Here is a 27,027-nt window from a genome sequence, read left to right as displayed (position 1 = left end):
ACTATCGGTTGCTTGTGTGTGGGTGATCTATAGTTATGTTTCAATGGTATTTCACAGTTAATTTGTTTTTTGAACCAATGATTGTGCAAGTGCAAGATTTCTTTAAAGATGTGAATGCACAATGCAATGTTTTGAACATTAGACAGCCTGTGTTACAAGTGATTATCGTTTTGAGTTTTGTGTCTAGAGTTTTGAAAAATGACATCAAGGTTCTGAAAATAGTAGCAAAGTGATTGTAAAAAACTGTAATCTGACTTTTGATAGCAAGTGAAGAAAAAATGTGTTTGCAGTAATGCACATACAATGGATCTCTATGGGGGCTTAAAGCAGAAATGTGTAGCTTTTGTTTTTGTGAATACACTTACATTAGTTATTAAGTTGAAAAAAAGTATCAATACAGTTGTCTAAAACATACTTGTAGTCATACCCAAGATATTTAGAAAATTGCCTTTTATTTTGTCCATACAATGATAGAGTAGTTTTATAAAATTTTAATGCTTTATAATCTTTTGTTTTTCGCAGAAATTTTTTTTTTATGAAATGACGTGGGTGAAGGACCATAAATTGTTTGTCCAATCATTGCATTCGGTCCGAATGCAATGATTGGACGAACATTGTATGGTCCTATGCCTACCGCAGAAGTTATATACATATAAATACATTTAGACTTAGTGATTACTTAGTGAAAACATTTGCGGTCAAAAGTTTTGCGAGCGAACGCAAAGTTTCTCGGGGGAACGGAAACATTTTGCGAGTGACCGTAAGGAACACACAACATTTGGGAGAGAACACAAAAGCATTTCCTCTTATCTCCTATTTTTTTTAGCTCCGCACTAAGAAAGTTGAAAATGAATAGTCATAAAGACCCCTTTAAGAGCAAGGTAGAAAACAAAACTTTCAGCCCCAAAAGAAGCTTATTATTACTTAGTGATTGCTATCAGGATGTGAAGAGACTTTCAACCTGCATAACAAAAAAAAAATTCTGGAACAAACCTGCCTTTAACCTAGAACTGTCCTTTAATCTAGGGAATCTGACACGATCTTGTCATTTAACACCTGATAATCATGAGACAAAAAGTTTATTTTTAAGGTGTGAATACAGTCTAGTGTTGGCATTAGCCCATACGTGCTGCACCTTTGATATAACACTCTGCAGAAATAACACAAAACCCCACACACGCATATGTTTCACAGGCATGTCAACACATCCGTGACATTTGTATTTACAAGCATGCGATCCAGGGTTGCGGGTGAAAAAGCGCCGGTACCCGATTCGCCAGCCAGTGAGTGGCATTTGTATTGCGGGCCGGTTCTCTCCCGTGCCGTTGTTGCAATGAATGCTGATGAGCGCAGCCTCTGGGGCTCCGGCTGACAGCCTGGCCTTTTGGCTGAGGAGAAATCAATCACACCGTCAATCGCCACAAGAAGCCATTACCCAGCTTGCCTGCTGGCAGGCTTCACCTCGACTCTTTCTACCACAACACGTACTGATTTGTCTTCGTTACCTGGTCTTGTTTCACCTTTTGCGTCACCTCACGGGTTGGTCCTTTGCATCAATAGCTTTGGGCTAAAGTGGTTTCGGAGGTTGCATGTATCTCTCCACCTTTGCTTGTTTTAAATGGTTGTGCATTTTCCATTTTGCTTCTGGCAGAATTGAATGATTAACTTTTATAAAAGAGTCAACATTTGCTTCTTTTGGGGCTGAAAGTTTTGTTTTCTACCTTGCTCTTAAAGGGGTCTTTATGACTATTCCTTTTCAACTTTCTTAGTGCGGAGCTAAAAAAAAATAGGAGATAAGAGGAAATGCTTTTGTGTTCTCTCCCAAATGTTGTGACTCAAAACGTCACTCGCAAAACATTTGCGTTCCCCGGAGAAACTTTGCGTTCACTTACAAAATGTTTCCGGTCCCCTGAGAAACTTTTCGTTCCCTCGTAAAATGTTTGCATGGCCCGAGAAACTTTGCGTTCGCTCGCAAAACTTTTGACTGCAAATGTTTGGAAATAAAAAAAAATTCCCCCATCTCATATTTTTTCCACCACCATGGTGTAAATATATGATGGAAAAAATTGTCTTTTATTTGACTGAAAGTCACAAAATGCAAAACATTTATGTTTTAACTAATCTCAGGTGATTTTTTGAGTAATCGGTTGATTATTCTGACGATTAATCGAATAATCGGATAATATATTTTGTGGTAATAAAAATAGACCTAAGTGAACAACAGCCTTTAAAATGAATTAAAATACATATATAACAACAATGAGATGTTTTTATAACTTTCAAGCATGAAACATATTCTAATAGACCTCAAAAACAAAACCAAGACCTAACAAGAACTTGTCTATTTCTGGTTTAGGACTCTCTAAAATCTCTCCTGCATAACAGATTGTTCTCTCTCCCCTTTAACAGATCCCTCAGATCAGCTATGCATCCACAGCGCCGGAGCTGAGCGATAACACCCGCTACGACTTCTTCTCCCGGGTTGTGCCGCCAGACTCCTACCAGGCCCAAGCTATGCTGGACATTGTGACCGCCATGAGCTGGAACTACGTCTCCACGCTGGCATCTGAGGGGAATTATGGAGAGAGCGGTGTGGAGGCATTCGTTCAGATCTCACGAGAATCTGGTAAGCTTCCAGAGAACATTTTGAAATGTGTTTCTTATACGAGGGCTCCAGATTATCTGCTGATGTACGTCTCGCTTCATTGATCTCAACTGGATGGCTGTCTTAAAATTCAAATTTCTTTCAAGAGGTGCGACGTAGCTTTGGGATATAGTCCACACTTTTGCAGAATATAATATTTTCTTTTTTATTGTTTTTCTTCGTTTTTTGTGTGTGTGTGTTTTGAGTTTTTTTTCTTAACTACCCTTATACTTGTACATTGTCGTTCATCAGGGTCGTTATTGAATAGATGTTAATACATAAATGGGGTGTCAATATTTTTATGGTTTATAAATAACCTGTTTTTGTATATTAGTTTTAGTAAATGATTTGGTTGGACTGGTTGTGTTAGTATAGATGGTGTTTTCATAGTACACAATCCAAATCTTTTATTGCAAATAAGCAAAAGAAAAACCTTTTTCTGTGATATATGTCTGCTTTAATGCATTTCAAAAAATATCTTAGACAAAACATTGAAAAATACAAACTGCATCATACTGATTTGTGGCACGAACCTTTTTCCGAGTTTGCTGACCAGCATTGCTATACACAAAACATCACGAAGACTGAATTACATGCCTTGACAGAGATGGAAGGGAAATCACAATCTCAACAGAAGAAAGGTCAAAACTCATGAAAAAAAAATTGTAAGAACACATCTGAAAACCTCAACCCCCATCTTTCAGTCTGTCAAGTCTGAGCCATCAAAGTCGAGCTGAGCTTATGTTTTGTTATCCATTTATTCAGCGATTTTGCACAAAAATGAATAGTCTAGGAGGTAAGAAGGTCAGAAGCTAGAAGAAGATACAAAAAGTATTCAATTGTGACCTTGAATGGCTTAAAGAACTCGCCACTCCAGAACTAAAAATCTGTATTCATGCTCACGCTGCTTTGGAATTCTCTGCTTATTGCCATTAACCCATAATTCACTTCATTTTGCATTGCATAGGTCGCGCAGTAATGGCTCACATTACCCATTTTCCCTCCCACACAAGCCTGCGATAATATAGAGCATTACTGTTAGCACACGACCAGGGGAAACCACAATTACAGAGAAGCTTATCAATAAAGAAAGAGAGTAGAAGAATGGGCTTTGATATAGAGACATAATTACAGGCACAGGTCCAGTAATGGACTCGCCACGGCATCCCAGAAGAGCATCGTAACAAACCACATCATGGTCAACTCGTGCTGCGTGATTGATTTATTATTGCAGTGTGTCTTGCTCATGTAGACATGGACATGCCACATTAATTATGTTGTAATTATGGAAATACAATTAAAGGAAGAGACACATGTAAGCGATTAAGATCATTCCTCCAGGCGCATCAGCTTTGTTTGTGTGTGTGTGTGTGTGTGTTTGCGCACATGCTCAGCTGTCTGAATCTACAAGTCTAGGTGCTTTAATATGATTTTGACAGGATTATGTATTTCTCTGAAAAGTGCTGTTTTGTCAGATGCTAACATGGTAATTTGATACAATTTTACCTTTGCAGAATGTTTTTATGTAAAGTCATAACATTTAAAAATGTATTTAATTTATTTAAAACATATTATTTTTTTGATTATTACTATATTTTTATTGATAAGATTATTATATGATGATGATTTTACACAAATTTAGACATGCACAACGAGGAAATACAGTTTCATTTCAGGTTTTATTTTGTCTTGTGGGTTATGTAAAGTCTATTATGTCGCTTTTTCAGTATAGTATTTTTTTTTTTATATTTAGATTCTGGATGGGGTTTGTGAATGTATGAGAAAAGAGAGGCATATGAATTTATGAGCACCAATTTATACACTTGATTCTTGATTTTCTATTCTATAAAAATGATTACTAGATTCATTACTATAATATCCATGGAATGGTATAAAAATGTCAAATACATATTACAATGTCAAATAATTATTACTGTTTCCATCTGCTTTTAAAGTCTATTAGTAAATTATGAGATTAATCCGAATTATTTTGTTCACTGGGCCCAATTAAATTCTTAATAGGAACAAAATATATTTATAATGCTTTTCACAGTATAATTATGACTTTATTCATGAAAATATATATAGCTGGATTTACATTTTATAGGAAGGAAAAAAAAATGTGTAAGAAAATGTAAAACCCCTTGCTTTAATAAATCGTACATATCCAAATATAAAAGGGTATTGCATTAGTATCAGAAAACATTGTTCACAAAGCATGTAGCACCCGGTTGTTGGTTTTGGCTGTAGAAAATATGAGAAATCATAAAACTGCTGGATTCTTTAGCTTTATTGTACAAATCCGCTGTATTTGGTGATTGGCCTTTGCACTCAATTTAAAAAAATAAAGTCAAATACGGCATTGAACTAAAGAAATATTGTGTAGACGCAGTTTGACACTGCTTTATCCTTCATAACAGCCAATTACAGAAAGAACATTTGGACTTGCGTTTAAAATTATTGTGTATTTTCCCCCCTCAAAGGTCAAACATAAAAATCGACTCGGCGTCTTTACGGAAAATTCATAATGTACTCTATTCAAATCAGCCTTTGACACAATCTTCACTTTCTTGCATTTGAAATGTGCCCCTTATCACGAGTTAAAAACGAAACTGTCTCCAGAACACTAATAACTGGCAGTTAATTATACTCTTGAATAAACAAGCAGTAACCAGATGCTATTAATTTTCGTTTTTGTGCCTGATTGGCATGCAGTGGAGCCTTGCAGCGTGGCAAAGTGACCCTCTACATCATTTGAAACCCCACTACATCATTACTGTAGTGTTTAGGAGGCCGTTCTCACTAGCAAGGCAATGCAATCTCTATGTAAATGGTGCATAAGCAACAATAATGATGAAAAATGACAGCAATATATAATTTGCTGTTCCAGATAAAATAGCGGTTTTATGGAAGGGGAAAACAAACACTCGCTTTCCCTTTGGGAACAACCACACGCCCATTCATGTTTGGTTTGCCGTCATGAGTTATTTAAAACGGCACAATCTGTCTCTCTGAGATGTCTCATCAGTCTGAGTGATCTTGTTACATGATTGGAGAAACTGAAACTGTGTGTGTGACTTTCTCCTGCTGTTCATCTGGTGTACATGCACAAGACTATGGTGATCAGTGTTGTGCTGTTTGACTTTGTTCATATTTCCTGTTTGGAAAACATTCAAATATTTGTGATTATCCTTTTAGCAGGCATGGTTTGTCCAAATCAGCAGAGTATTCATGGTCATGTTTGCTTGTGTCTTCTTGTTTATGGGCATCCCCTCCTGTGAGAGAATTTAAAATGAGAAATTCCAATGGATTTGGAAGAAAGCAAAATTGTATTCATTCATTTGAAGTGGAATACAAATTGAAGACAATGCAGAATTGTAATTTTTTGATTATTTATTGAAAGTAGGTTCAAGTAATTTCAACATTTTCCTCTGACAACATTCCTATCAAGCAATCATCAACCCTAAAATCTGAGGCAGGGATTGGTTGATAGGGATTGGTTGATAGGAATGTTGTAACAGGCCCTGAACTTAAAGAGTTAGTTAGTTATTAAGACTTTTTCATCTTCGGAACACAAATGAAGATCTTTTTGATGAAATCTGAGAGCTAGTTGACAGCTACGCAACTACCACTTTGACGCTTCAAAAAGTCCATAAAGAGATCTAATCCATATGAATCGAGCGGTTTAGTCCAACATTTTCTGAAGAGACACGATCGCTTTATATGATGAACAGGTTGAATTTAGGCTTTTATTCACATATAAACATTCATCAACTCACACATCAGTTGTGGTAAACGGAAGCTCGAGCCTGTTCGCTTGACATGCGAGAACCAATGAGGTTCATTCTCGCGTTACGCAGCAAGTTTGAGCTTCAGCAAGAGGTTTGTCCTTGTACGTAAAGCAGGGGCTTTACGTTTGTTTGCTTATCAGTGTTTATATGTGAATAAAAGCCTAAATTCAATCTGTTCATCATATAAAGCCATCAAGTCTCTACAGAAGATTTGGACTAAACCGCTCGATTCATGTGGATTAGTTTTACAATCTCTTTATGAACTTTTTGAAGCGTCAAAGTTTTAGTTGCGTAGCTGTCAACGGAGGGACAGAAAGCTCTCAGACTTCATCAAAAAGATCTTCATTTGTGAAGAACGAAAGTCTTATGGGTTTGGAACGACATGAGGGTGAGGAATTAATGACAGCATTTTCATTTTTGGGTGAACTATCCCTATAAAGCGAAAGTTTGTAAGTTTGGAACTACAAGAATGTGATTATGATGTAAATCTGAAAATTTGCTTCCGCTCTGGAATGGCGTTCCTTCTTTGATGCCGTCAGTTTGATGGTTTGGGTTGAATATCCTTAACAACTTCCCTTCAACCGTCAGTCTGCTATGAGCGAGGGATGGAGAGGAGGAGCGCTAAAGAAAACCCACTTGGTTCACTTGGAAATACGTCACAACACCGTGACCGAAGTAAAGTAGTTGCAACTTCTGGCTCATGGGGACTTTAAAGATGAAGTGCTCTCCACTAACTCTCCATCTGCCACTGGTTACAGAAACAAATAGCTCCGCCCAGACTCACACCATTGGTTGAACTGCTGTTGTTATGCCAGGCAGGTCAGGAAGCTCAAACAAACAGAGCAATGTTTTAAAAGTCATACTTGTTAGCATTTTTTAACTATTTAGTTGCCCCAGCATATTAAGCTTGGACATTAAAAAGTTTTTTTTTTACCACAATTAAACTATACACATCACTTTTCACATAGTATTGTTTCACGTTACCGTTTCACCTTTGAATTCTGGCTCAAAATTTAAAGCTAGCCAAGCTAAGATTGCACAACCCAAGTCACCTCAGGTGAACCGGAGAATTTCAGTAAGAGACAGTCTTAAGTTTATAAAGTAGCATTTCAAACATACAAGCACATCAGGTTCTGGTTTCCTTCATTTCCCGCCTCTCCCATACTGCGCCTGAAGCAATGCGCTACTGTTCCCATTATGCTCACTAGGTTGTCCCAAGATGATCAAAAGTACATAGCTGGATGTCTCTCTCCTCTTTGCTGAGCTTGCTATTATATGCCTGTCTTATAATCAGTTATCCACACCTGCCGTATCACCACAGGTAACAGAGGCTGGAGCCTGTTATTCAAAATCCCCCCTACAGATTCTGAGCAGACGTCTTTTCCCTCATGTTAAAGATGCTTAATGAGCCCGTAGCAACAGTAGGAACCCAAGATATAATGTAGATTCTCTCTGCGTGTCAGCTTTTATAGTGGAAATCTTCACCCGGGATGCAAAGTCACTGACCTCATTGGCTGGGATAAGCCGCCATGGATTAAGAAGGAATTTACATAATTTTAAAGTGAGATGAAATTCAGCCCTACCCAGAACCACCTCAGCTAAACCTTCCGTTCTCTGAAAATTACTAACAGCCATTTAGTGAGGATGTCATTGCATTAATGATTTCCGGAGTCTGGTGATCTCATTAGTTTAGATTAATCTCTTTAATTTCTCTCATTCTTTTTCACCTTTGAAGATTCAGAGAAGTTTTATGCATCTGTTCGTCCAATCGCTCACCCATAAAACAGATTGATGAGCCAACTGGAGCCATCTGCCTAACCTAATGAACTCTTCTACTCTTAAAGGGATAGTTCTCACAATTTCTTTCTTTATTCTGTCATCATTTACTCACCCTCGTGTTGTTCCAAGTTTTCTGAAACACTGCGATAGGTTTGTGTGAGCAACGGATCAAAACTTTGAAACTATTCACAGAAAATTCATGAACAAATCATTATTTTGATTCGGATCTTTTTAATTAATCAGTTGATCTAGTTCACAAAACCGGTGTAAAGGCCAATTTACACCAAGAATGATAACTATAATGATAACTATAGCATTCACACCAACAGACAATAACGTTGTGTTTATAAGTGCGCACTGCAGTTTTGCCGTCTGCCACTTTAAATGCTCACGCGCTTGAAAGCAGAATGGATTCTGATTGGCTGTCAAACATTTTTTTTTGAAAAAGATTCCAGTGATCTCGTTCCTCTGTGTCATTGTTGTTATAGTTGTGGTGGGGACTTTCCATATTCTCATAGAATTAGAATGATTATTAAAACTTTAGTTATAGTTTTCATCCTTGGTGTGAACAAGCCTTAAATTATGTATTCACTAATTCCAATCCGAATTCAGTCACTGACTCAATTTGACTCACTGAGTCAAATTCCCATGAATCTCAAGGGAAGTTGAGATGTATTGACTACTTTTATAATGATGGTTCGTTTTGTTTTCTAAATTTCTCTCTTTGTGTTCCACTGAAGAAATAAAGGTTTGGAACGACATTAGTGAGTAAATGTCACAATTTTCATTTCTGCTTTTCAATCCATCCACAGAGGGCAGCAGAGTGCCAAAATGAGATCATCTAGCAGTGATCAGATTTCAGACAATTTGGTTGGTAAACCATTTTGCTTGGAAGTTCTTCCAAATCTGAAATCTGCTGTTTCTTCTTGACAGTTTATTCCATTACTGTGAAAATGCACTGCCAGAAAGAAGTGCTAGAACCATGGCTACAAAAGATGAGGCAAAGTCTCAAATCTGTGTCTTCACAGGAATAAAAAGTTGCCCAGCTTGAGTTATGATCACAAACCTTCATCTCATGCTCTCATTTCTTATCTAATAGTTCATTTTTCTTTTCTTTTTGAACTTCTGCTGCTGCAAAAAAACAGGCAGCTGAATCATAATATAATGCAGGCTAGATTCAAACCTGAATTTCCAAGATGAGCACCTGAGCACTAACCACTAAACCACAGCTCCAACCTTGGGTTTCAATTCTAAAAGCACTGTGTTTGAAGGTGTCAATATAGATGAAACTGCTACACTTTTATATTGTTCTTGGCTCTAGAGTCCCAAGATTTCAAACAAGAAATTAGTTGGAAAATGCTCTGAAACATTTTAACTGTCAAGAATTCTGACCTTGTCTTTTGGATTAATTCAAATCGATAGTATTGACTGACTGACACATTGCACACTTAAGTGTAACAAATTTAAGATCTTAAAATTGCTACCCTTATCTGGGGAGCTTGAAGTAAAAGAGTTTCGTGTTATGTTATTTTGAATGATTTATTGGTATTGATCAGTAAACTCAGGGGCCGACATAATGAGATTATGTGTCAATACAAGTGTTTTTTGTCATTTATCTTGCTGTGTACTTCTAGCACATAAAGCCTTGCAGGAAACACTGTGGATTTGAGGTACAATAACATACCGGGGTCATTGAATATTAATTGAATCTACATCTGAGGGGCCTGATTCCACTTAAAATTGTTTCTCAAATGACACCTTTATGAAACTGCAGAGGTTTGAAGATTTGAGGAATGCATGATTTCTTAACTGCGATGCCTTGAAATCAAACACAAACAAAAACATTTCATTAGCATTTTTCCACAAACAGCTCGTCAGCCCATCTGGATCTCACTATTCACATTTAAGAAATGGATGAAAACCTACTAAAGAAGCCCTTTTCAGCATACACACTTAAAGCAGGTCCCCTGAGCTGCTGTTCCACTTCAGTGGCTTTAGTCATGGCAGACTGTAGGGGCCAAGGAGCCTGAGAATGGGGTCAACATATCATGGCTAAGGTAAATTGCAAAAACAAATGCAGGTTTTACTGTGAGATAAGGGACTGCTGGGTTTCACATTTCTAGACTTCACTGGCTTACAGTTGAGGGAAATCAACTGTTCATTCTCAAAACTGAGAATCCACATATGTTACTATAAGGACACTGTGAGTTTCAAAGAACATATTCAGTGATCCTGTTTCCTAAAACGCGAAGCAATGAACCCCTTACTACACATTAAAAATAAAGTTTTTTTTACAGTGATGCCACAGAAGAACCATTTTTTGGTTCTCTGTGAACAGTTCTTAAAATAACAATTTTTTCTTAGTGTAAAGAACATTTGAAACATCTTTTTTCAACTCTGAAAAACCTAAAGGTTCTTTGTGTACCATAAGTCAAAATATCCTCATGCATTCGAGACAGATAACAAAGAAACCACCTCAGAAGGTGTTTTAAGATGCTTTCATCATGACACAACAGGGTGTTAGTTTGTGCTCAATTCTTCCATTTACATTTGAGAAATCTGGTTATGTTTGTGGTCAGTGTATGAGTGAAAGAGACTTTTCTTTGCTTTTACGCCTCATGTTTTTGTGTGAAATGAAATAACTCAATGTTCACATTCAGGTTGATATTTGCCATTAATGCATCACAAGCATGTTGTGATATACTGAGTGTTTGTTACCGGTAATATTCACAGTGGATATTAGTAATGTTAAGTTTGTGTACTTGCATGCTGTGATAGTGATATTTAAGAGATTCGGTTGTTGATTTAAACAGTTTTCTTGTGAGATTGGTCTAATAGGTGCCATATAGTGAATGCTTCTTTACTGTCATACTGAATTACATATTACATAATGTGTGGGTTATATACTATGGTAGATTGTTTTAAATGAAATGAATACTTTTATTCAGCAAGGATGCATTTTTTAAGTATTGTCTCAAGTTCCAAGTTTAGTTTATTTATATATAACTATTAAAACAGCAACAGCTGACCAATGTGTTTTAAAACATCAGATACAATATAATAAAAAGCAAAGGAAATAAAAATAGTAATTTACAAGTGAAATCAAAGAAAATTCGATCAAAATTTAAACATCAGAAAAAGTACTGTACTGCACTGTACTGTATCGCACACACAAACACACAGACTATGTATGTATAAATACCGGTACTGTGTATATATAGTTTTGAAAAAGCACAGGTCAAGGTCATTGTGACTGCAAATATAGATGAGAAAATCTGAATAGTTTAAAGGTTTTTGTATTAATATTATACTAATTTATTGCACATAATCAATTTAAGCAAACATATACTGCCCACCTTTGCTTCATATGAGACAAAGTGCACTTCAATCATGTGAGCAGAATAAGTAAAGCCTCCACACACAGTATCTATCAAGCATTCATGATTCTATGCCTTTCCCATAATCACAATCTGATGATATACCTCTCGCCTTGGGATTGGGATTGAAGTGTTTTGGTCTGCATATACGGCTTGGTGACTCCTGTGAGGTAGAAATTGAATTCCATTCTCCCCCCCAACACACACCCACCCTGCATTGAATCCCATTGTCTGAGTGAGATAAAATAACCAGATTTGCAGCCCTGCAGTCTTGAGTTGTTGTTTTTTTTCCCTATAGAAGATAGCAGGCTTTGGAAATCTGCAGTGCTTGTTACTGTGGGTCTTCAGGGCATTTGTGGTTTTGCATCAGACTCTCAATGACTCTGTGAGGGTCTCGAGTTTGTGGTAATTACCGGCAGCTGCTCATTATAGTTTTAGGTTATGGTGAACATAATTAGACTTTTATATATGATCTGTAGATCTGTCTCCGTCGAACACTGTGATTACGTAATGCTCGGAAACAAGAAATGTGCAGGAAGTAAAAAAAAAAAAAAAAATGCAGGGAATTCCAGAGCGAACATGAAGGGAGGGGGACAGTGAGGAAGGAAGGAGTAAGAAAGGAGTTGAAAGGAATAGTGATCCAAAAATGAGAATTCAGACATTATTTATTCACATTAGCGCTGGCTCTATGAAACCTGATGAAACCTTCCCTTCGCCTGCAGGGAACTATGTAGATGAGCTTTGTATACAGTACAAGTCGGAGTAAATGATACACTTCTGATACCTGCAGCGTCGTAATGGCCTCAACAGAGGTTGATTGAGCTCGCGAGGCTCTCCTCACCGCTCTCGGTACAGTGTCGCGGCACCGAGGGATCTTTTAATAAGCCATTCATAGGTTCTGGAGCCTCACGGTGCTGCGACAGCTCTTGCCTCACAAAAGGACCATTCGTCTCCCACATCAAATGAGCTGGGAGAGATCACGCTTGTCCATTTGCAATATTGGAGGTTATTTATAGGTTCCAAAAGGGGCCCCCTTTGGGGTTGACATTCTCACTTCGGGGCTGCAATCATGAGGCAAACTTTTTAACCTTTTTACAAAACTTGTGCAAGTAGAGCAACGGCGCTGAAATCGTGACACCTTGTATTGCTCATATGAAACCTGGGATTTTTATTTGCTTGAAGAAAAGGGCTGCATGGATGGAGCTGTGGCTTAGCGGTTTGCACACTTGTTAGGTTACTTTGGGCCATGGTGCTTATTCTGGAGAATTTTAATTTTATTTTATTTTATTTTATTTTATTTTATTTTATTTTATTTTATTTTAGTTTATTTTATTTTATTTTATTTTATTTTATTTATTTTATTTTATTTTATTTTATTTTATTTTACATTGGGCCATGGTGTTCATTTGTGAGGAATTGGTTTGAATTTTTAAAATATATATTTTATTTTATTATTTTTTATTTGTATTTATTTTTTACACAATGGGCCATCGTGATCATTTGGGAGAAATTTGTTTGAATTTTTAGTTTTCGGCGGGCCCATTTGCCATTGCATGTTTAAAACAATAATATCTTAGTAAAAACCTAAAGTAATATTGCCAAACTATATATCATTTGAAAGCTTAAAATCTCTAGTTTTCATATTTGGTGGCTGTTATCTAAAATAAATTACAGAGGAGCAGTAATTTATCAATTTGCAACAAGAATATTTAATATTCATTAGGAGTATTTAGGCCTTTATTTTGAAATAACAATAAACATGAAAAATCATGAAAGATTGGTAGAAACCTCAGTTTATTTTCATGCCATGAGTTCAAAAGATAACACCAATTCCATTTTATGAGAAAAAAAGGTCTGAAAATGTTTTCAATATAAAGAAAAATGTATGGATTCTCGATTTGTGATGCGGCTGCAAGCTATAATGCTATAACGTAGTCTTTTTATGCATTTATTAGAGGTTGAATTCAAATCAAATACTGCCAAACCACCCATACTACTTCTACTTCATAAATTGTATGAAAATTATGGAAATACATGGTTCAGATCACTCAAAACATATATGAAAATGGAGGCGCCCTTATATGGGCAGTAATGGAGTCTGGTGTTCACCTAGTAAAAAAGTTGGGTACTGCGCCCGAATAAAATCTTACTGAAAGCTCATTTTTTGAGATATCAACCTAAAATTTGGAATACAACTTGTTCAGATTTTTGTCTGTAATTTTCTTGCAGTTTTAGAGTAAAATATATTTTGTAATATATATATTTTAAATAAAATATTAATAATTATATTTTTACATTACACAATTTCATAAACTCAAACTTATATAACTTTTTTTCTGTTTCATTTTTTATAATTTCTAGACTTCTACAAATCTCTTTAAAACAAGACCAGCCATAGGTCTATATTCCAAAGCATTCCTGAATTACAACCATTTAAGTTTGGATAGTGATTTTTATGTCTATGCAAAAAAAAGGGGGGTGACAGTTAACAGGTTGTTTATTTATTTATTTATTTTTTATATAATTTAATTTGATGATATGGCCATGGTGCTCATTTGAGAGAAAACGATTTGAATTTGTGGTCTACATCTTTATGTATGTATGTGTGTGCGTGTGTATGTATTTATAATGTATGTACCGGTATGTGTTTATTTATTGTTTATTTTTAAGTGTCCACTTTCACTATCACTAAAATTGAAACTCAAAAAAAAAATGGATGGCGGACTAGTGGAAAAAAGTGTAGGTGAGACTAACTGCTATATGAAAACTCATTATACTGACTATTATACTTACTCCAAATCATTATTGCATTTCAAGAGCTTACAAAACCATTGCAGAGTCTCTGAATCTGAAAGACATTATCCTGATGGGCAAGGCATGTGTGTTCAACACAGAAACAATTACTTTAATCTGTGTTGGTGTTTCTAAGCTAAAGCTCAATATGCTTGTCAAATGAGTTGTCTATAGCATTGAAGGGTCTTTCATTATTGACATCAATCTTCCACCACAACTCTAATACACATTCTCCTGACTTTTAATTAAGACTTTAATTTCAGCAATAAACCCAATCATAAAACTCAAAATTGGTTTTATAGCCCTGGAGATGAATTGGAAAGCAGGGGAAGAATGAGCTCTTGGAGGCTTTTTATCATGACGGGAGTGCAGACAATCTTAGTTATGATTTGACAGGATAGTTGTGACGAGCATTCAAAATACTTACGGCCGCCCCGAAACACCATTAAAGCTGCAATAATTAGATACTGTTTGTCATGCAGTGTTCTGAATATTTTAGCATTTGAGGTTACACAATTTTTGGAAATAATATGTAAATAGGGTTTGTATTTTACAGAGGACTACTATATAAGCATTCCAATCACATTCGCGAGGGAAAATAACTGTGAATATGAAAAAATATTTGTCCACTGTAACAATCGAAACCTGAACTATTCTATGAGACTATTACAAAATATACAACATACAAATGCAGCTTGCAAGTTTGCAAAATTAGCAAAATTGCTCACTGATCATGAATATTAATTAGGGTCATTAATATGAATTGCCGACTAACTTATTTATTAACTTAAATTGAGAGTCTAGACACATTGAGACTTGTTAGGATGTTACTATGGTGTGTTCTGAATGGTTGCTGAGTTGTTTGATGGTTGCTAGGGTGTTCTGGCTGGTTGCTAGGTGGTTGCTTATTAGCCCAAGTCATATTGAAATAGCTCAGGTCCTTCCTTAAATGCAGTCCACCAGGTAAAACATTTAAGTTTGATTGCTTATGAACTAAATAGCACACTGTAAGGGGTATACAGTCAAAGACCCAGAACCAGATATGAAGAATGAAGACCCGGAGTCAGAATTATAAAAAATTAAAGAAAAGTTTTACTGAAGATAGTTTGCATTTTCATCAGCAGAAGTCAGCTTCAAGACTCACACAGGAGTTCGTAGGCCGCCTCCCTTACAGTTACAAAGATCACAGCAGTTATACCATTTCCAAGGTCTAAGCTACGTCATTGCTTACAGGTTGAATGATTCTCATTGGCTAAGAAACATTAAAGCCTAAACAATTTAACACATGTGAGGAGATAGGGGTGCCTATCGCCATTAGTAAAGATAGTTGTCGTCCACTCATTGGATTTAGGCCTGTGGTGGCCTCGCAGGTTAGAGAAGGGCGCCGGGGTGTCTGGTCCGACCGTCCAGAACCTACATAGAATGTCATACGCACACACACAAATAACAGACACTAGCAAATAACAGCTCCCATCAAGGCTGAAGAGAGTCTGAGCTCCTTATTATCAGTTAAGTATACCAAAACATACTGCTAAAACATTCACTCGTTTGGGAGAAAAACAGATCACTGGCATTTACTCCCAAGGAAGGAAATATACTGGAAAGAATACATTTTAATACAACAATTAAAGTTTGATAGTAACGCTCAATATAGCTTGACCATATGTCCAACGAAGGATCATATGTGCCCACGCTGCCTTTAGGACCCTCTAACCTTTCTACTGATCCCAGAGAAAGAGACAAACGGCCTTGTGGGTTACGTGGCCTTCGTGTCCTGCGTGTACTACGTGCAATCTCAAAGTAAGATTGGGATGCACCTAAAAGAAACTGGTTACTTGCATCCATGCATTTAAGAAAATATAATTTCACAGGCACAAGAATATAAAAATTATTATGTGATAATGAATATATTTGATTATTGATTTTTATAAAGGAAGTATATAACCATTCAAAATGATATATGATTATATATGTATTTGAAGAGGCAAGGGATTTTGACCAACCCTTCAGTCCCCCGTTTTAGACCAATGTGGGGTCCAATACCGCCACGTCTGGTCTAACCAGTGAGGTCACTACGGAAGGGAGGAGTGGTGACGCATGCTCCCCTGACGGGTCACACTTGTCTCTTCACCTCGTCACGGACATGCTGGATACTAAAAATTCCAGTCCCCATTAAGAGGCTCTCCCACCTTCCACTCACAACAGGACATCAATGTCATTCTTCCTCAGTTTATCAGTCAGGTTAAAATTTTTATAAAACACATAACTGATTACGAAACAAGTACATATTTTTTCTTTGGAAGCCAGGCTAAATAAGCAAGCACTATTGCTGTATTCCTAGCATGGGCTAGATCCACAGTCACTACTCAGATCCTAAATAAAGACATTGTCTATAATCATGAATACCAGAATATATGCACTAGTTTTTTTATTTTTTTATAAAATTATGATTTCCAAATCCTTTTATTATAAACAAAGTTGGATGGTTAATCCATTATTTTCACTACCCCTTTTATAGACCCTTTAGGTTCAAAACAGAATGGTTGTCTAACTAAAAATAAACAACAAACAATAAAATATTAATAATTAAGACCCATAATAATCGATGTAAGCCCTTTAAGTCTTTACTGAAATCATCCTTCAGTTTACAGTCACCTAGCATGTACCATTTTAATTGTATAACATCTTATACCCTTTTTTGTTTGTTTCAAAAAATAGAAATGAAATAAAACAAATTCACATCATCATTTCAGTCATTATTTTACCACTAAAATATAGGATCGTTCCCCATTCTGCTTAATAAAGCTTTTGTTCATTCCTTATCCTTATATCACTTGAATCCCTGTCAATCATACAATGTCTAACCCTAACCTTTTTCATACCATTTAAACTTAATTTGACTTCCATAAATCCTATCAGAAATTGTATTTTCATAACATACATTTTCTTCTACTATATTTTCTTCCATCTTGCCCTACATGCCAGTTCCTTCTGCATCCGAGTCTCTCACCACTGTCAGCCTAGTGACACTTAAAGTTCCCTCGTTAGGGGAATCATGGTATTTTATTAATTCTTCAATACTCTTGTTTTCTTATCATTAACTTCAACTTTATTTTTCATTATAACTACTTCTCACAGTATTTGTCTCAGTTCCACTTATCTTTACAGTTTTACAGAAACCAAAATATTATGTTACTCAGATCCCAGCCCACAGCCATATAGCTGCTTTCTCTTTTTACCTTTATTAAATTGTAGTTTTCTTAGACATCTAATGTCATACATACATTGAAGGGATTGAGAAATAAAACCTTTTCTTTTTAGAAGTTATATTCACTCCTTCTTTGTTCGCCCTCCGGCCTTTCAATAAAAAATGAGGGAGCTCACTCTGGATAATTTGGATAGTGACTTAGCCAATGTGTCACTTTGTCTCTCTGCCGTCAAGTCTATATATATATATATATATTTTTTTTTACGTTTATCCTTATGATCCCACCTAGTTGTCTATTTAAATTTAGACCCTCAGTTGAATTTAGACAAGAGTTTTACCCCAGAATGGACGGCAATCTTCTTTACAATTCCAATTTATATAAAATACTAATCCAGAGAGTAATTCAGTTCAATATCATAAATGACAAAAGCATTCATAATTACCAATAGCAGACAGAGCTGGAAAACCACTCCAATTAAAGCTCGTCCCATGTTCTGCATTGTCTTTTCATCAGATTGACTTAGAATTATCAACTTTTCTAAAGTTGGTCATTTCACTTAACCCATCTGTAATGATAAAACACTAATTCCGGAGGTTAATGACACAATATCCTCAAAATCAGGAAATAATAGTACCCCAAACTAATACATACAAGACATAAAGTGCTGTCACCATCACACGCACTCATACTAGACACACATATGTTAACTGTTCATTTTCAATGTTCATTTTTCTTTATATTATTGCTAAAAGATTTAAATTTTAAATAAGATTTTAAACTTCCCATTTTCCGGTAGCTTCTACCTAATTTTACATGGTCTCCCAACCAGTTTCAAAGCATGTCTTGTTCATTATTCATTAGAATTTAACAAGGTCAGCTGGGTTGTTTTGTTTCATTATCATTATTTTGCTTCAGCTTGCTCTAGCAGGCCGATAATGGAAAGACAGACACAGTTACCATCCCTTCCTCTGCTCAAGCAGTCTCTCTCACTATAAATAAATTTCTAAGACTGTAACTTATATAAAATGTAATATTAAATTCGTTACAATAATCTTTGACCATTCACCTTGTTATCCAGACTTTTCTCAAATCTACAAAAGCTGTCTTCATCTTTAGCCACCACCATGTCTAACGACCTTCAGGAGTTAAAACTATGTCATAGACCTATTAGTTCAAAATCAACACTATGATTTTCCTTGCCCATAAGGCAAACCAGTACATAAAAAGTTTTGCTACTGTCTCCACAACAACTAATGGGAATCACTTCATGGCCTCAGCTGGCTCTTGAAAGCCCACTCCTGTTAGCCCTTTATCTATAATCTCCATCAGGGTGTTTTCCCCTGGCATATTTGCAGACGCTTGTCACAATAAAAAAAAAACAAGCCATACAATGAATGCGGTTTCTGGTGATTGGTATTAGAGGAACACTCACGTTTCGGGGTCAGACTCTCTGTAACTCCTCACAGCGCATCCGCCCTAACGATAAAGGATGCTGCTGGCCTCACAGTCATCCGCTCCACTCTCATACCTTTCTCACATAAACACCTCCATCTTGAGATGCCCAGTGACTTTACGTGATCCACTCTGGCTTGGGTTGCCCCCTGTCTGGCCAATAGAAGGTCTTACCCGTCATTGAGTAGCCACTCGTGCCCACTGGTGACCGCTCTTTCCCATCACAGGCTGTTTGCTTCAACAGAACTCAGCTGTTTTCTAGAGCTTAGGAAAGGCACGTTCAAGAGTCACCAGAGCCATTCCGATTGCCTAATAGTGTTCACATAGGGAGACAGGTCAAAAACAACAGTATTTAATCACTTAAATCCATTAACTATCTTAAAAGCAGCAACCTAGCTACTTGGATTATACTCAGTGAATTTAGATCACAACCGTACATTCAGTGTACTTTTCCGTCTGCCCCTCCCCCGTTTCATGGTGGGGACTAAGATCAGACAAAGAAGTTACGGGTCCTAAAATAACCTAATCAAAGATGTCACTACAAATAGCTTATTATCACTTATGACACCGACTCAGGTAACAGCTTTTAGCTGACATTGACTGAGAGAGAGACATTGAATGAGGGAGGGACTGGTACACTGCACTCTGAACGTCTAACTTTATCTACCATCTTTTAACTCTATCCCAGCTTAAGGCATCTTTGCCAGATATTACATACGGTTTCAAATAAACATATTATTTATATTTGTCTTTTGCCCACACATCAGGAAATTTAGGCATTACAAATTTCCACTCAGATTGAGTCTGTTGCACTGGCAGTTTCAGCCACAGCACACATCAGATTCAGATAAGCAAACTGTTTCATTACAGCCAATAACAAACTTATCTTTTGAAAGCAAAACATCAGCTTCTAGTTCTTTCATGGTCAACTTTTCAAGCTGTTTGTTTAATCAGCATTTAGCAACTGTTAATCCAGTACTGCTTCTGCTTATTTGTTCTTACATAAAAATAATTATTCTAGTTCTCAATAACGTTTCACATTTCTCAATCTCAATTTTAATTGTCAAGTTCTCAACCATAGTTTAATATTTGACTTAAGATTTCTCTTGGAGTTTATCAATCTCCAATTAGGATTCACACACTAAGTTTGACGAGGCAAGCACTCTCTGCTTGTGATACTTTTGCAGTTATTGTAAATCATCTGTGAGATTAGTCTCTCTATATCATCTAAAACCTTTTTAAAATGTTGAATTACAACACAATCATCCTTTTAGTTACTTTGATATATTTTGCAACTCACATTTGTTGGAGTCATTAATTTTACATCAACCTGTATTCATCAATTCACTTATAAAAATTAGTATTATAGATCTTTTCTTCAAAAGGGTTCATGTGTCAGCCTCAACGGCTCCAACAAGCACGCCCTTGAAGCAGTGTGTGTCCCATTCAGGAATGTAAACAGAGCCACTGATTAAGCAGTTCTCTGTATTCTTTTACAGTCCACCAGTGGCGGATTTAATCATAATAACCCAATCATAATCTTCATCATTATTATTGGCAGAACATTAATTTTCATAAGCTGCAAAATATTCTAAGTTGTTTTCACAAAGTGTCTGTTTAACTTTAGTCGCTTGTCCAGGGAAATTATCCCAGACCCAGAATTTCTTTCACTTGCTTCTTGTAATCATCGTAAGCAATACGAGGCTAAACATTTTAATTTCTCTGTTTCTTTGTTTGTTTGTAGCCAGTCAAGTTGTTTAAATTTCCAATCAGAATCAAAATCCTGACTACCATTTACTTTCTTCATTTCATTACTCAACTTCATTTCTGCAAATTTATTTAAAGTGAGGGCTTTAGAGCACAGCTGCTTACAGCGTTTGCTTCTCCTGTCTCACTATTTGTTTCAGGACTCTTCAGGTTACTGATTAAGTTATTACATTTTTCTGCCATATCTTAATCATGGTTCATACTCACCTGAAGTTATTGCAGAAATGGAGGCGGCGATCTTTGAACAACACAGCTTGGCTTCTGCGTGATGAAACTGCAAAGTATACTCCAAAATCACAGTTACATATACTGGTCCATGCCAATTTGGGTCACAACTTTTTAAATTTTTCTCTCGGAATTGTTCCTGATGCATCCCTGGCAAACAACCCTATTATTGTTAGTATCCCTAACTGCCTGATTCACTTCACTAAGTTCGGGGATCCCCTATCTGAGATGGAAGAGATTGAGCAGGTTTACGGTGCCACTGGACCTCTAGCCCAGGGACGTGCTCTGCTGGGGTGGTGCTACACCAGTAATGCCCAGCGGGGCCCCCACAGAGCACGCTTCGCTTGCGCTGTCTGCTGCCGTTACCCTTAACGACGCTCTCAGCGACTTCTTATACTGTCAGCAGTATAATTAACTTACTCCTTCACTCGCCTCATCGGAGTGAAGCTTCACTCGCCTCATCGGAGTGAAGCTCTCCCGCTCTCCTTCAAAATCTCTTCCAGTCAGACAGCCCTAACAATTAACAAAAGCTTACTACCTTGTTTGTTGATTTGCCAGGGGTGTCACCGAGAATAATTGCCTGCGCATCCTCCACCATAACTGTTAGGGGGGTAACAGTATCAGACCCAGGACCAGAGATGATGAAAGAAGACCAGGAGTCGTGATGTTCAATCAAAGAGTAAAATTTACTGAAGAATAGTTTGCAGTTTAATTGGCAGAGTCAGCGTCAAAGTCTCACGAGGAGGTCGCAAGCTAATTCTACCTTACATGAAAATCGTACACCAGTTATACTGTTTTCAAGGGCATACATTACATAAACATTCACTTCTGATTGGCTCAGAAGACATAAAGCCTAAACAATTACACATAGATAGAAGGGTACGTTGACATCAATCAAGATAGCTGTCATCCAAGTCACGAAGATCCAGTAATGACCTCGGAGGGCCCATCGAAAAGCGTCATGAGACCAGCCACCCCGTGTCATGAGACCTGCAACATACTGATAAAACCTTCCATCCTCAGAGAGAAGAAATAACAATTACTTTACTTCTTGAGAGATATATGTATGAAAGAAGTAAAACAAATCATAGAATCATACAGAAATTGACCCCTGCCCATTAATAGGGTCAGCAGAGAAACATGATCATATGATGAGGGTTTTCTTTAAGTTTAACACACTCATTAGTATACATACGGACAAAAAGCCTGTATTTAATGTTCTTGCTCAGGGCCACAGAAGATTAGTCCCAGACATCATAAGACATTCATGAAAGATAGGCCTTCACCCAACATTCAGGAAAGAGGTGCATTCAACAGAAGTATGAATAAAAACTATATGTGAATCATTTATTGCGTATAGGAATGATTATATAACTTGATTAGTGCTTATTATAGTAATAATGTAATCATAAAAAAGGATATACATATAGTTAAATTGAAGAGGCAAGGGATTCTGACCCCAACCCTTCAACACCTTTATCGATCTATGCAGCAAAATATATATTCTACCGGTCAAAAGGTTGGAATAATAAGATTTTTGTAAGATATTTGGACAGAAGTCTCTTATGCTCACCGAGGCTGTCTTTATTTGATTAAAAATACAGGAAAAACATTAAAGGGGTCATGACATGAGAAATCACATTTGCCTTGATATTTGACATACAGTATAAGAGGTCTTTGTACCAATAACACATCCTGCAAGTTTCTCGCTATTATAAACAAAGCATTTATTTAATCAAGCTCGAAAAACAGCTCGTTTTATATTGGGTGACCTGTGATGTCACACGGGCAAATACATTTGCAAATGACTGCCTCTACAGAAAGACATCAACAAATAGTTATACAACAACGCATCATAGGCCCCTCCCTCTGGCATTCAGTTGCTTAAAGGAGTAGTTCACTTCAGAATTACAGTTTTCTGATAATTTGCCCCCATGTCATCCAAGATATTCATGTCTTTCTTTCTTCAGTCGAAAAGAAATTAAGGTTTTTGAGGACAACATTCCAGGATTTTTCTCCATATAGTGGACTTCAACGGCAACCAACGGGTTGAAGGTCCAAATTGCAGTTTCAATGCAGCTTCAAAGGGCTCTACACGATTCCAGCCTAGGTATAAGTGTCTTATCTAGTGAAAAGATCGGTCATTTTCTAAAAAGAAATAAAAATATATATATATACGTTTTAACCACAAATGCTTTCATCTTGCACGTCCACAACTTCACGCATTACGTAATCACGTTGGAAAGGTGACCTGACGTAGATGGAAGGGTAGGGCGAATAAAACCATCACATTTTCTCCTCCAACTTCACAATCGTCCGACATCGTTGTTTTACCTTTTACTTGTTTTTTTTTTGTTTTTGTTTTTAAATGCCGCTTGACTTAGTCTTTGCACGTTCACTTTGTAAACACTAGGTCTGTATTTCCGCCTACGTCACACATGATCTTTCCAACGTAATTACGTAATGTGTCACACACATTTGCGGTTAAAAAGTATATTTTAATGACTGATCGTTTCACTAGATAAGACCCTTATTCCACAGCTGGGATCGTGCAGAGCCCTTTGAAGCTGCATTGAAACTGCAAGTTGGACCTTCAACCCGTTGGTTCCCGTTGAAGTCCACTTCATGGAGAAAAATCCTGGAATGTTTTCCTCAAAAACCTTAAAGTCCCTGTAAAGGCAATTCTAAAAAAAAAATCTAAACCCATTATAAATGTTAGAAATGTATTGCTAAAACATATTACAAAGACTGTGAACTGTGAATTACTGAATTGTGGAGTTAGACCGTTAAACAGTTGTTCACCATTGCTATTTTCTGAATTTTTTGGGCTGGGCTAAAACGGGGCTCGATGACGCACTGGAGCCCCTGAGCTCCTGGACACGCCCCTACTTGATGACGCACTGAGGCCACTGAGGCTGGCTCCTCCCCTAACAATAGAGCACATTCGCTTCAGTTTGGCGCTCAATCGCGAGTTACTGTACAATTGTGTCCGCTCAACTCGGCTCTTTCTTGCAAGAAAACGACATCTATGAAAAGTTTCAGTCTGGATTCAGGCCACATCATAGCACTGAAACTGCGCTTGTTAGAATCACAAATGATTTACTTTTAGCTTCGGACCAAGGCTGTATCTCAGTACTAGTTTTACTTGATCTTAGTGCTGCGTTCAATACTATAGATCACACAATACTCTTAGATCGACTACAAAATTACATTGGTGTTCAAGGACAAGCATTAAGCTGGTTCAGGTCATACTTGTCTGACCGCTACCATTTCGTCTACTTAAATGGAGAAAAATCGACCATAACTTCGGCAAACTATGGAGTGCCACAGGGATCTGTGTTAGGCCCTTTATTATTCTCAATATATATGCTGCCACTTGGTAGTATTCTAAGGAAACATGGAATTAGTTTCCATTGTTATGCCGATGACACTCAAATATATATTTCATCACGGCCAGATGAATACGCTAAATTATCCAAATTGACAGATTGTGTTAAAGATATAAAAGATTGGATGACGCGTAATTTTCTTTTATTAAATCCAGACAAGACAGAGGTAATACTTATCGGTTCTAAAAACCGTCCACAAAACCTTTCACAGCACGACTTTAACATATTAGAATGCCCTGTTACTTTATCCGCTACAGTAAAAGACCTAGGTGTTACATTAGACTGCAACCTGTCTTTTGAAAAGCATATTTCATATGTTACAAAAACAGCCCTTTTCCACCTTAGAAACATTGCTAAGCTACGTAATATGCTATCAGTCTCTGATGCAGAAAAGTTAGTTCATGCATTCATGACCTCGAGACTAGATTACTGTAATGCTTTATTAGCCGGTTGTCCTACATCTTCAATAAACAAGCTACAGTTAGTCCAAAATGCAGCCGCTAGAGTTCTTACTAGATCAAGAAAATATGATCATATAACACAGATTCTATCATCACTTCATTGGTTACCTATAAAGTTCCGTATCAATTACAAGGTCTTGCTTTTGACTTATAAAGCTCTAAATGGTTTAGCTCCAGTCTATTTAACGGATCTTCTATCGCCCTATAATCCATCGCGCTCTTTAAGATCACTAAATTCGAGGCTTCTGGTCATTCCTAGGATATCCAGATCCACCAAAGGAGGGAGAGCATTCACATTTAGCTCCGAAGCTCTGGAATAGCCTTCCTGATATTGTTCGTTGCTCAGACTCGTTCTCCCAGTTTAAAACTAGACTAAAGACGCATCTATTTAGCCAGGCATTCATATAAATTTTTTATCTTGCAGTTACTGTAAATTCGGCCTCTACTTCATAAATGCCTGAGGAGAACTGGCCCTGACTGAGCCTGGGTTCTCCCAAGGTTTTTTTTTTCTCCATTGGGTCATCTGATGGAGTTTTAGGACACCATCGGGTCACTTGATGGAGTTTTTCGGTTCCTTGCCATGGCACTGTTGCCTTTGGCTTGCTCAGTTGGGGATATTCAAATTAAATGACCCATCATACCACTGATCAGCGCTACCAAACTTGGATGTCTTTTCCAGTAATAAACAAACACTGTTAAGTTGTTTTGATTGATACTGTGAAGCAGCTTTGATACAATCTGTATTGTGAAAAGCGCTATATAAATATATTTGACTTGACTTGACTTGACTATTAGTTACTACAGCCTACAGTTTGCTAGCTATGCCTTCGACACGGAAATGCGTAGGCTACCTGGATGCGATCATGTACAAAACAGATCGGTGTCTTTATTTAAATTTCCTAAAAACGATCACATCAAGAAGAGGTGGATTAATTTTGTGAAGAGCCAACCTTGATGGAGAGCTGAGGATCACCGCCAACACCCGCCTCTGTAATCTGCTGTTACTGGTGAATGGGGCCGAACCGACTATCTCCTGCCTCGGCCTTCATCCTCCCGTCCCGAAAGCAGTATCACCTAATATCAGCGTCGGCAGCTTTCCCGCGAGTCGGCGTGGTTTCAGCGCAGCCAGCGGACACGCCCCCAGCGTTTGAGAGCAGAGAATACTGCTAATTTTTTCAAGATTTTTATAGCTTATTTTATGTACTTGCCGGCTTTTTTTATCATTCAAATTTGGCTGGGTGGCTAATAACACATTTTTCTGTGGTGTGACAAACTCAGAACACATACTTAATTTTGACTTTACAGGGACTTTAATTTCTTTTTGACTGAAGATCACATGATTATCATGGATGCCGTGGGGGTGAGTAAATGATCAGGATATTTTAATTCTGAAGTGAGCTAATCCTTTAACGGCTGACATTTGCCTATACTGGACGTGAGCAACTATAACGCATTATAATCACTGACGCTGTCTACAATGGATTCAGTATACATGCGTGTTCAGATTCTGATATTCTCCATGCGTTTGAGTCTGTAGACAACAGGACATCTAGATGTATCTAGGTACTGCAGTGGATGTAAACGGCTGGTTTCCGACCATATTGAATGTAATTCATCACATCAAGCACAGTGTATGTTGAGAGATTCTCCAATCCAATCGGTGTGAGTCACATACCTCCATGTCTCCCAGACTCTAATAAGCCCACATAAAGAGGTAAATGGAGCATTTGGCCAGTTGCCCTCAGTCCAAATGTGTAATTTTGCTTCAGATTACAACTCATCAGCGACTGAGAATTACTCTCCCGACGAGTTTTACTGTGAACCCGGACCCATAATTCCCATTTTAAAGTAACTACCTCAAGGCAGGAGATGAGAGGAGCGCTCAACATTGCCTCACAAAATGTTTTGTGATGTGATGCTGTATGGTCCAGGGACCGTGTTGCATAAAACGAGTTCAAAGCAGCTCGAACGCTGTAGCCAGCAGCATGCTTTCGTTTCCTCTCGCCGACACGCATCAGATTTCTTCCCGAACAATTTCATGTTAACAAAAGCTTATCATACATCCTATACATGGCGAATTTCAAAAGACCCTGCGGAGGGTGACAGGCAGCCACTGAAATTACTCACAGACATTTTCTGT

At 37.3% G+C, this 27,027-nt stretch overlaps 1 protein-coding gene across 3 annotated transcripts in view; it reads left to right on the top strand.

Annotated features, from left to right (window-relative positions):
• The window catches only part of grm8b (glutamate receptor, metabotropic 8b), a 205,371-nt gene that overhangs the window by 71,065 nt on the left and 107,279 nt on the right, over positions 1–27,027 (top strand). For all 3 annotated transcript variants that reach the window (XM_056264900.1, XM_056264898.1, XM_056264899.1), the window contains exon 3: positions 2,410–2,626. In XM_056264900.1, coding sequence (XP_056120875.1) covers positions 2,410–2,626 — 217 coding nt within the window. The remainder of the gene's footprint in view (positions 1–2,409; positions 2,627–27,027) is intronic.

The sequence above is a fragment of the Rhinichthys klamathensis genome, unplaced genomic scaffold, assembly GCF_029890125.1.
Source record: "Rhinichthys klamathensis goyatoka isolate OS25496 unplaced genomic scaffold, OSU_Roscu_1.1 h1tg000228l_1, whole genome shotgun sequence".
In the NCBI taxonomy this organism is placed as follows: domain Eukaryota; kingdom Metazoa; phylum Chordata; class Actinopteri; order Cypriniformes; family Leuciscidae; genus Rhinichthys; species Rhinichthys klamathensis.
The sequence above is the reverse complement of the archived record's forward strand: the minus strand, read 5'-3'. Positions and strand labels throughout refer to the sequence as shown.